General features: G+C 47.1%; 1 protein-coding gene across 1 annotated transcript; it reads right to left on the bottom strand.

Annotated features, from left to right (window-relative positions):
* Positions 1-5,010: 5,010 nt before the first annotated feature.
* LOC147882791 (uncharacterized) lies at positions 5,011-8,187 on the bottom strand. The gene has a single exon (XM_087400503.1). It carries the CDS (start codon positions 8,185-8,187, stop codon positions 5,218-5,220), a length of 2,970 nt encoding a protein of 989 aa, XP_087256629.1. The 3' UTR covers positions 5,011-5,217.
* Positions 8,188-11,795: the final 3,608 nt, after the last annotated feature.

Genomic DNA, 11,795 nt, shown 5'->3' with positions numbered 1-11,795 from the left:
TTTTCAGCAAGATAGATCTTAATTGCGGCTACCATCAGATCCGGATTAGAGCTGAGGATGTGCATAAAACCGCTTTCAGGAGCAGGTTTGGTCATTATGAGTTTTTGGTAATGCCTTTCGGACTTACCAATGCTCCAGCAACCTTCGTCATGCTTATGAACGATTTACTACGTCCGTATATCGGAAAGTTCGTAGTACATTTTATTGACGATATTTTGATATTCAGTAAAAGTGTTACTGAACATCATGAACACTTAAGAATAGTGTTCAATACTTTGAGGAAAGCCAGTCTTTATGTGAATAAAAAGAAAACTATACTGTGTATGGTTAGGCTTGAGTATTTAGGGTTCATAATTACTCCACAGGGGGTAGAAATGGATCCGAAGAAAGTGGCTGCGATACTAACTTGGCCAATCCCTCAGAGTCTGACTACGTTGCGATCATTCTTGGGATTTGTCCAGTTTTATAGAAGGCATATCAAAGGATATTCCGGAATAGTATCGCCATTGACTGATCTGACCTCAGATAAAGTACCTTTTGTTTGGGGACAGAATCAACAGGAAAGTTTTAACACCATAAAACAAGCTGTGGTCTCAGGACCGGTGTTAAAAATAGTTGATCCCCAGAAACCGTTGTTCCTAGAAACCGATGCAAGTGGCATTGCGGTAGGAGCAGTCCTCCTTCAAGAGGGAAGGCCAGTAGCCTTTGAAAGCAAGAAGCTTTCTCCCTCTCAAAGGAATTGGCCAACTCATGAATTGGAGTTGTATGCAGTTATCCATGCTTTGAAAACATGGAGGCATTATTTGTATGGTTCAGAGTTTTATGTGGATGTGGATCATGATACTCTGAAACATTTTTGTAAACAGCCTGACTTGAGGGGCCGCCAAGCTAGGTGGGCAGAGCTCATGCAGGAGTTTAATCTAACGATTCGGTACCGAAGAGGAAAAGACAATAAGGTAGCTGATGCGTTGTCTCGCATTATGCACAACCTGAGTTTCACGGTATTAGAGAGTGCTCTAATGACCGAGATCATAGAAACTCAGAAGGTGGACGAGTTTGTCCAGAGCTTATGGCCTAAGGCTCATGTATTAAAACCCGGGGAAAATGAAAAGGATGACCTGGCATCCAGAAAAGGCCAAACTTATGCAAGATATACCATAAGGGATGGTATGCTAGTTAGAAATGGCAAGGTTGTAGTACCTGGTCAGAATGATCTCAGGCAGAGAGTCATTCGACAGTGCCATGATAGCCCATGTGCGGGACATCCAGGAGTCGAGAAGACCTATGATCTCGTGAAGCGAGATTTCTTTTGGCCAAAGATGAAAAAGCATATTCATGAATATGTGACACGGTGTTTCTCGTGTCAGGTAAGTAAGGCCGAGCGGGTGAAGCCACCCGAACTTTTACAGCCCTTGGAAATACCACTAAGTAAGTGGGAGAGCATTTCCATGGACTTTATTGTAGGGCTACCTGCAACACAAGGAGGGTATAATTCTATCCTTGTGGTGGTTGATCGTCTAACCAAGATGGCTCACTTCATTCCGACTAGAGAGTCTGTTAGTGCCCCGCAAGTGGCGGATTTGTTTATTAGACATATATTTCGTCTGCATGGATTGCCTAGATCCATAGTGTCAGACAGAGATGTTAGATTTACCGGTCATTTTTGGAGAGCGGTATTTGAGACACTAAGGACTGAGTTGGGAATGAGTAGTGGGGATCATCCTGAGACGGATGGTCAGACGGAGAGAGTCAACCAGACTGAGTTGGGAATGAGTAGTGGGGATCATCCTGAGACGGATGGTCAGACGGAGAGAGTCAACCAGACTTTAGAGGATATGCTGAGGGCATATGTGTCATTGAGGCAACATACATGGGACAAGTGGTTGCCATTGTTGGAGTTTGCCTACAATGATAGGAAACATTCATCTACCGGGTTCAGTCCGTTTGAACTGAACTATGGTTATAGACCAGCCAATCCGACTATAGTTGGAGTACCTCAGAAAGTGCCTAGTGCCCGCGAACTTTGTAGTTTAGATGCGGGAGATGCTAGCACTTGCGAGAGCTAATATCCGCCAGGCTATGGACAGAGCCAAAGTGTATGCGGATGAAAATCGGTCTATAAGAGTATTTGAAGAAGGAGAAAAAGTTTTTCTCAGAATTCCTTCGCACTCGAAGTCGTTGAATTCAGGAGAGTGTGCTAAGTTATCACCTCGATACTGTGGGCCGTGGTTAATTCTAAAGAGAATAGGCAGTGTAGCCTATAAATTAGAATTGCCACAGGGGTGTAAGGTGCACCCGGTTTTTCATGTTTCGCGCTTAAAGAAATTTTTGCATACAGGTGACTCGCTAATCGAAGGTGTGGTTTTGTTTCAGGAGATAGAGGATATTGCAAGGCGCAAACCAACAAGGATCCTGGACCGAGGAACAATGCAGATACGAAATCGGAAGATACCCACGGTGTTGGTTGCATGGCATGGTCAGCCTCTATCGAAAGCTACCTGGGAATCCGTATACTAGTTACGGAGAGCATTCCCAGATTTCATCATCGAGGACGCTGATGCTTGAAGAGGGAAGGAATGTTATGCTCTAGTCGAGATAGCATGACCTCGGATAGATCGGTGGGCATTTTCTCTTAGATGACCAACTTTTGTAATAGTTAATGTGCATAATTAAATGGTCAAGAGAAGTAACTGCCAAGGTCCTAGGTGAGGGCGTAATGGCATTGACTAGGTAGTTCTAATAGGGCTGGGGCCTAGGTGCATCTAAATGTGCAAATTGCCAAGGGGCAATCGTTTTTAAAGGGAACTCCAAGAGAGGGGTGAAAAAGGATGCATCTAAGTAAGGGCCTAAAATGTAGACATGTGGCCAGGAACTATCTAGGGAATTGTGGGTCTCAGGGATAAGGATGAGGGAATTAACGATGAGATTAAGGAACAATCACGCATCAGGTCCCTGAGAGTTGGCTGGGAGGAATGAAAAGATAGCCATCGCCCGTGAGAAAGAAGTAGCGTAGGTCTAGTATATTTTGCATGAGCAGCGTGAGATAGAAGAGGTAGTTTTACAGATCCGTACAGTGGCTGATGTCATCGCGCCTTCGTTCCTTGATGGAGATGCTGCGCAGATCTGCTCTGCTCTGTCCTTGACAGACATCTGGCCATTCTCTGCCAGATCTGCCTTTGAGGCAAGCTGCCTTCTGCGAGGTACTCTCCTTTCTTTGTGTGAGGTGCTGCCCATGTGGCAGCCCCCTCCCTCTTTCTTTTCCTAGGTTCACCCCCCCCCCCCCATGCTTTCCTCATATGGGGGCTTACAGATGGGGAGGTGACCATTCCAACAGCTACACCCTGAGGCACAATTTGAGCAAGGGGTGGTCACTAATTCTATGGTCCCAATCAAGCCTTTCTCTTTCAAATTCAAGTACATCTTTGGTGGCCAAATATTATGCTACTAAGTGGGCAGATCACGAAAAACTAAAGACAACACCTTTGCCATGGAGAGACAGTTTCCATACTTCCATATGACCGCATCTTTCATAAATATGGGTGTATGGGGGGAATCACAAACGGTAAGTTACGAGAACTATGTGAGTAGAACCCCAACTTTATACATTTGCACCCGTAGTTACAGCATAATAGCTCTGCACACCGTGCAGTAAAATAGGCGAGCTGCCATATGAATGCCATGTGGGAAAATTGATTAATGTGATTGGCTTTAAAATACTATTTGATATTTTACCTATACTGCCACGTGGCATCTGTTCTTACTGCATAATATTTTTTCTTATCATGTGGTACATAGCTGATTAACCAGTTTGCTTTCTCTGGTGTTTGAAAATGCAGCTTTTGCATTTTAAGCTTTTTTTAAAATCCTGTTTTTTGAATTAAAAATGTTTACAAAAAATTTCAACGTTTGACATATGTGAAATATGATTGATTTTCTTGCCCTCCAACAGGCCAAATATTATGCTACTAAGTGGGTAGAGACATGAAAAACTAATGACAGCAATACTCCCGTACTTCCCTTACCCCTGTCAATGGACCTTACTGACCTCTGACGCTTGGATTGTTGAGCAAAAGCCCCTTCTTGTCATCGTTCAATTGCACTGTAAATTAATGCTACCATCAAATACCCAAAAATATGTGGGTGTGCCATGGGAGTCCTATCTACCCACCTTCAAACCCTCTAATTGACTGATCAGATCTCTGTGTGAGCTGCAATGTTGTAACTATCCACTCTCTTGGCGTGAGAGAGACTTATTCATGCTCTCGTGACAACTTTGCAAGAGATTTGCAAGGGATGCGGTGGCATCATCTTATGTCTTGACTATAAATTCTTTACGAGCTATAGAAGAGTTTGAGTGATCTCCATAAACTCTAGAGGTGAGGGAGAATCTTGGCTAATTCTATACCTACTTACGTGTAGGAATCAAGCTAACAATGCACCAAATGGAAGACCTAAATAACTTGCCTATCCTAGAATCCTCTGGTTGTTAGCCCATACAAGAAATCAAGGCACAGCCTTCAAATTAGAGACCATATTTCAAGATGAATAATCTTTAGATTCCATATCACGTGAAAGAGAATCTTATATCGAAATAGACGTTAAAGACTTCAATGCATATTGAAAATAATTGAGTTCGAAAGCCATTTAGAGGGGCATATAAAAAATCCATGAGGGTTTGTTTTCTCTCGAGTACATATTGTCATTTCCAGTGCATTTTTTATACTGACCATTATTCTTAGAATTTCTGTGATGAATCAAGATAAGACCCATGTTTTGAAGATTGATATGTCTACTATAAATAGATTTAGGCCTACCTAGATGTAAAATCTGGAAAAACCTGATACATAAAACATTTTTAAACAATTCCTTGATTACATTGTGGATCAACATACGCACAAGGAATGATGGTCTCATAAGGTCTCTTGGAAAGATCCTTCTATGAAGTTGTGAAGAACATTAACAAGAAAGGTGGATTACAGACATTGCTTATGGCCAAAGCGACCTAAGGAATCTTCTAAGTAGTACAAAATCAGCAAATAACCAGGTCAGGAAGCACACTGGTCGTCATAAACCTCCTCCTATAATACGTAAAAATAGGTAACAGAGCCTTTGATTTTCTCCTGTATTTCTTCATTGATCTGGGCATGCTTAGCAAGGAAATATTGAGCTTTTGTAGCTAGCATCTGATCATATGGCATTGAAAAAGACAACATCTGATCATATGGCATTGAAAATCTGCTTTCTGATGTCCCCTTTGATTTTCTCCTGTATTTCTTCATTGATCTGGGCATGCTTAGCAAGGAAATATTGAGATTTTGTAGCCAGCATCTGCCACTCTTCTTGTCTCTGCTTATAACAACTTTCCAGCAAAAGCAATGCAACCAGCACCGCGCCTACCTGTTGATCCACACCATGAACGTTGCAAATGGTCTTCAGTGATTGAATAGTCATGGTCGATGATGGTGCTATGGAATATGCTATGTCGATCAGCATGGGTGTGATGCTCCATATACCGTTTGCAGATTGCAAGTGGATGAGGGCTTGAAAGGCTGATTCTGCATCTTCAAATGCCTCTTGCTTTGGCATGTCATGTCTGCATTGAAAGCCTACAGCTGCAGGAGGAACCTGCCTCGATGATTGTTTCATTCGAACCCTTGATGTGTGTCCTTTGCTAGAAGGCTTTGATGATGCAGACGCATGACGTCTTTCGTCCATGTCCGATTCCATCTCACCAAATAAATCTGGAGAATACTTAAAGGAACTAGGAGTGTATGAAGGCGAAGTAGGAACATGAGGCATTTCAACAAACGAGGATTCAGCAACCCGTCTAGAAACAAACCGAGTAGGAGCCTGAAAAGAAGAAGCTTGAGCACCAAAAACAGTAGCCGAAGAATGAGATGGGTAGGCCGATGCGAGCAATGGTACTTGCCCCACAACTGACTGTGTTTCATCACTGCTGGGTAACTGGCACACTTCCTCTTCCTTGCCATCATTTTTCAAGGGGTATACCACCACAAAGCTGGTCCTGCTACTAGTAAGGGTGTGCTTCAGTGCCAGCTGCAAGATCTCATCTTCGAAGTGCTTCTTTGCTTTGAGATCGTATTGCAAATAGGCACATTGTTCCTCAAGTTCTCTTATTCTCGCCTTTGCCGCTAGTGTGTGTATAACAGTCGACTGCATAATCTGTTGACCTGTCAGTAGCACGGATCCATGCATCCCATCCGTTTCCAAGGGGTGGTTACTGTGGGCAGTGATGTCAATCTCAAGCTGCAGTGGTGGTTCCTGACCTTCTTTTACTTGTTGCCACACTGCCTCAGGCAGGAAAACATTTAACGCATAGAGCATGTACCGGCTGTTCATGAATATTGGAGGAGCCACTGATGGACATTGCAGAAAACATGAATTTATTGACAATGCTGCAAATGCATCTCTTAAACCTTCACTCGAAGTACTGTCCTTCTCCTCATAACCTTTTGGTTTGAGCTGCTTCCAATCCACTTTTACATCTGTAAACGCTGGTTGCATTGCTCTTGCTACCTGCCTGACAACTTTCTCCCTCATATCTCCCCTTCTTGCATCTGTTGCTGTTACAAACTCACAGTTTCCTCGCCCTGCTTGTGCAAGCTTCTTGCAAAGTACCCGATCAACCGACGGGCCAACCCCAAGGGTAAAGACTCTGCTGTTGACTGCATGTTGCGATGTCAGCTGAGCTAGCTGTTGGACGTTGGATACCTGACCGTCCGTCAGCAGGAATATTTGCCGTGGATGGGTATGCAACAATTTGCAGGTCAGTGCATGAAGCAGAGGACGATAGATCTCCGTGCCACCGAGATTAGCATGTAGATTAGCAACATATTCCGTAGCTACCAACATTGATTTCTCATCATAAGGCTGACTACAAGGAAAAAGGGATGACCAAGTACTACCAAACACGATGATGTTGAAGCAAGAATTGACTGGCAACGAATGTAGAAGGAGGTGCATACAGTCACGGACGCACGATATAGAAGGACCTTCCATGCTGCCAGAACAATCTAACAAAAAGATGAGTTCGCACCGCAGTTGGGTGGCCGATAGCATATCAAGAGCAGGGGGGTGAAAAGTTAAGCTTATAGCGGCAGTGTGGCTGGCCATATCGAGTTCACATAGGACACGGGGATCAAAACAACGTTCCTGTTCAATAAGAAGAACGAAGTCTCTCGAAAGGGAGCAGCTGGAAGTTGAATGAAAAGACACAGTAGCACGGTCTCTAGAGGTCGACTCATGCTGAATGCAGATCTCCTGAGGATGACTAGGAGACTGCAAACAGATGATGGGAGACGGCATGTGCACGCTAATATCAATGGTGAGATCTTGAAGCTTGCCGTCTATGGCAGGGTTATTCCAACAACGATCATGTTCCACATTAGAATAGGGAGGTGAACGTAGATCATGTTCATGGCTGCTTCGTATCTGTGTCCCTGTGATAGTGATCATAGGATGGCTTGTATCATGCACTCCTTTCTTGGACGAACAACCATCGCAAAGATCGTAGTCTGAACAAATCGTGCAACGGTGACGAGGACCAATTATAGGAGTGCACAAGCAGTGATCACACTGAAATCCCGAGTGGACTACGTTGTGCATGACAGGACCTCCTACCCAGGGATTGCTCTGTCCATAGAATGGCGGTGTTGGTCCAGGATTTGGAGGCGTATACTTGGGTGCCACGATCATCGGAAGGATAAACCTGTTGCTTCTTCCTTCTTGATCCAGCTGCGTCAAGTACGTTATGCGGACGTTGCAGACACTGCCGGGACGAAGCTTCCCAATTCGGCACATGAACACGTTGTCTGCAGATTGTTCCAAAAGCATAGCAGATTGATTCCGGGCGACGGCAGACTGAAATATGGAACGGGCTTGGAGCTTCTCCTTGATCTTGCCACGAACGATCTCACCATCGAGCTCGCATTCGAAGGAGAAGACGGCACTTTCTTCATCGAGGGGGAAGACGTAGACACAATCGAGAGGATCAGAAATCTGGGGATGGACGAGGTTGACGTAAGTTTGGTGGAGGGAGACCTCGGCGCAGAGGTCATAGAGGGAAGAGTCGACGCGAGCATGGTGGAGGGGGATGGGGAGGTACTGATCGGAAGAGTGGATGAGGTGGGGAGAGGGGAGGATGGAGAAGAGGCAGGAGGCGACCATGTTATCGAAGCGTGGAAGGTGTGGGTCGATCGATCGTGAAGCTCAGCGATGGGGAAGCGGAAGTCGTGTAAATGTGAAGTGTGGATCGAACGTGAAGCTCGAACGACGACGTACTGAAGCTCGAAAGCTGATGAATTATTTGAAAGCACGGAAGCTGATTGTTTGAATGAACGATGGATTAAAGTGAAGTCGTCGTCTGGAAGCTAATTTGAAGGTTGACGCTTTCAAGGTGGTGGTGATCTTTGACTCAGTCTTTTGAGCATCACCGTTGACCACGATCATTATACAACTTACAAAATCAAACGCTTTTTCTATATTTATATTCACCACCTTTCTTTTCTTGCATCCTACGTAACCCCTTTGCCCTTCCTCCACGCCATTGTTTCTTTTTTTAGGGTCGCTCAATATCTCAGCTACGCCCATTTCTAATCCTTTGCCTTTCGTGGAAAATTCTCATGCTTGTATTCACTTTGAAATCTATGACTTTGAGACTTCCATTTCAAAAGCTCGTGCGTATAGATTATCTCAACGTCTCACAATCACCCATATATATACCCAATAAATAATACTCGGTCGACTATATTAAAAAATTTCGTATCTTTGCATTCCGGCATCAGATTTTCACACGATTTCTTGCAATAGCTTGGTATTTTTGTGCTTTAATTCGCTCATTTAGAAATCGCATTGGAGATAAAAAACAGTAAGCTCCTGAGCTGAGCTCCTCACACGGGGGATTCACTCTTCATTAAAGGGGGACGTCACCTGCGTGCATGAACTTCAAGAAAACCCCCTATTTAAGATCCACGTAGGATGATAAAACACCCCTATTTAAGCTTATAAGATACCACCAAAATTCCATTATGTCCCCCCCTTTCCTTAAATCTACATTCTTTCTTAAGCATTTAGATTACACAATAAGCAAATTTAGGTTACTTTCCCTATGACTATTTAAAACCATACACAAAATCAAACTTGTTTGGACTAGTTACCCAAGGTAACCTATATTATGTCCCCCCTTCTTAAATATGACATGGTAACCCTAGCTTAAATTCAATATTAATGTATAAGCTTATGCCTCATTTTAAAAAAAACCCCTATTGTACACTCACGTGATATCATAAGTTTCCCCCTGTGAATCCCCCGGGGCTCCTCATGAGCTCCTGTCGCACCCCTCGGCTACCCCGCTCGCCTCCTCTGCTTTCCCTCCACACTCCCTCGTACTCCACGCCTCCCCCTTTGTGCCCACCCCGCTGCTTCCGCCGCCCCTATTGCTCTCGTCTCCTTGCCCTCCGCCCGCTCCTCTTGGTCCCGCCTCTGCTGCCCCCCCCGCCTACTGCACCCCCCGCCAGCCCCGCCACCTCCATCTCCTTCTCAGCCTCCTCCTCCTCCACCTCTGCCACCTCCATCTATGCCAGCCCCACCCGTTCCCGCCACCTCTATCTATGCCCCCTTCTCCTCCTCCTCCGCCTCCCGCCCTCTCTGCCCCTTCCACCCTCGTGTCCCCCTCCTCTCCCTCGTCGGCTTCCACCCCTCTCTCCCACATCCTCTCCGTTCTCTTGCCCTCTCACCCCCCCACTTTCTCCCTCTTCGCCTTCTTGCCCTCTTCCTCCTCCGCCTTCTGCCCTCCTTGCCCTCCTTCCATCTCTACCCTGCCCCCTCCTCCACCCTGCTTCGCCTTCGCCTCCCCCTTTGCCACTTTTCTTCCTCACCCTCCTTTTCTTCTTCCTCCCTGTAGCAGGAGCACTTATGCTTGTTAAGGCGAGAGAAGAACCTTGGTGGTGACCCTTGGTCTGGCCAAAGGGGCTCTATGGCAGCACCCTCGAATCCCACAGTCGTTAAGGTTTTTCTTTCCCCAGCTGACAAGCAACAGGTACAGCAGGTAGTTCAGTCCCTCCAAGACAAGGTGCTTGTGGGCAGAATTGTGGGCCTCACGCCTACATGGAGACAGGTACGAGAGTGGATCCAAGCGAGCTTGGCATTAGAGGGAGACCACATCCAGGAGGTCACCATCCATGGACGAGGCGTTTTCCTCATCCAGTTGAGCTCCCCCGACTCTGCCTCGTCACTTGTGGAGCAGATCCCCATCCTCCTTGGCCCGCATCTTGTCTACCTCTTTCCATGGTATCATGAGTTCACAGTAGAGGACATGGATACAACACATCATGTTCCAAATTTTTCGGTCACACTCCGCTTCCCAAGGCTCCCCAAGGAGTATCAAGCCATCCTCCCTTCCATTGGTCGGGCGTTTGGCACAGTGCTCGAGTCCCCGCGAGAGTCGGCCGCCTCAGTTCTAGCAGATGATGGAGTCCCCAGGATCAGGCTGGTGGTTGAGAGCCTAGAGTCCCTCCCAGAGTTGATCCTTCTCGAGACCCTGGAAGAGGGTGGAGATCTTCGGGTTACCAGGCCAGTGCCTTCGGTGCAGACAGATGGGTCACCTTGCCAGCGATTGCCCCCGTGGCCTCCCTCGTGCACCTCTCCCCCCTCCTCCACAGAGTAGACAAAGTCAGTTGGCCCGTGTGCAGTGGCCTCTTAGGCAGGAGCAACAGGAGTCTCAGACCCCATGGGTTACCCCCTCGGAAGGGAACTAGACACAGGTTAAAAAGAAAAAGAAACCAAGCAAACATGCCCGCAAATGCTGCAGACAGAGGGCCAACCGCAGATAGGGTTGATCGAGAGGCCTCGAAAGAGGAACAGCAGGAGCCACCTCCTCCAGTGGTAGGGGCTCCAGCCGATCCTCTAGCTTCGGAGGTTTAGCCTCCGCACCCACCCTTGCAGCAGTAGAGAGCCCAAGGAGCTCCAGATGCAGTGATGGCGGAAGCTGCAGACGCTAGCCCAACGAGGGCCGCGGAGGAGCCAATCTAGAGCCCCGGTGAGCCTGATCAGCAGGGGGGAGGTCGGCCTTTTCCCTCCTCCTCCCCTCCCCCCCTCCCCCTCCCTCTCCCCCTCCCCCTCCTCCTCTTCACTTCCCCCTCCCCCTCCAAGGTTCCCCCTGCCCCCTCCGCCCCCCTCAACCCCCCCTTCTATGGTTACTCTCACCACCCGCCCCCCGCCCTCTGTCCCCTGCGTCCCTCCCCTTCCCTCTCCTGCCGCCCCCCTCTCCGCTTCAGTAGCAGCTTCCTATTCAACACCCTACCATTAGGCAAGGGAACGACGATGCCCCCTTCTGCTTGCTCATCGCAATAGCAGGTCCGCTCAGAGAGGGATCCTGAGGGACGAGGCTCGTCCTCTCAGCTAGCAGCTCCCAACCTTCAGCCTGGGCATCCCTTACCACGGGACTTCTGGAGGTTAGGACCCTGGAACTATTTGGAGATTAGGGACTCATACCCTCTACCATTGGAGGTAACGCTCATGGTCCTTCAGCCCTAGAAAGGGGGTTTAATCAGTGTAGTGGGATCTCAGACACACCCCATTCGGAGATTTCCGTTTGCCTCCACAAGGTTAGAGAAGTGGTCCCTGGAGGTGTTTGATGCTATTTTGGGTAATCAGATTATGCTCATGATGGACGAGTGGATGGGACCACATGGACTATATCTTTGGTATGCCCATGGCGCGGAGGTGAACTTTCTGCTGAGCTTCACGCGCGAGGAGCCGGTGTGTGATTTGGCGAT

The sequence above is a fragment of the Dipteris shenzhenensis genome, chromosome 29 (genome assembly GCF_047967505.1).
Source record: "Dipteris shenzhenensis isolate YYH24624 ecotype China chromosome 29, Dip_SZ_1.0, whole genome shotgun sequence".
Lineage (NCBI taxonomy): Eukaryota > Viridiplantae > Streptophyta > Polypodiopsida > Gleicheniales > Dipteridaceae > Dipteris > Dipteris shenzhenensis.
This window is presented reverse-complemented; position numbering and strand designations above follow the sequence as displayed.

Bases quoted from the DNA above. Each gene is read 5' to 3' on its own strand.
- LOC147882791 (XM_087400503.1), bottom strand. From the start codon at position 8,187: ATGGTCGCCTCCTGCCTCTTCTCCATCCTCCCCTCTCCCCACCTCATC.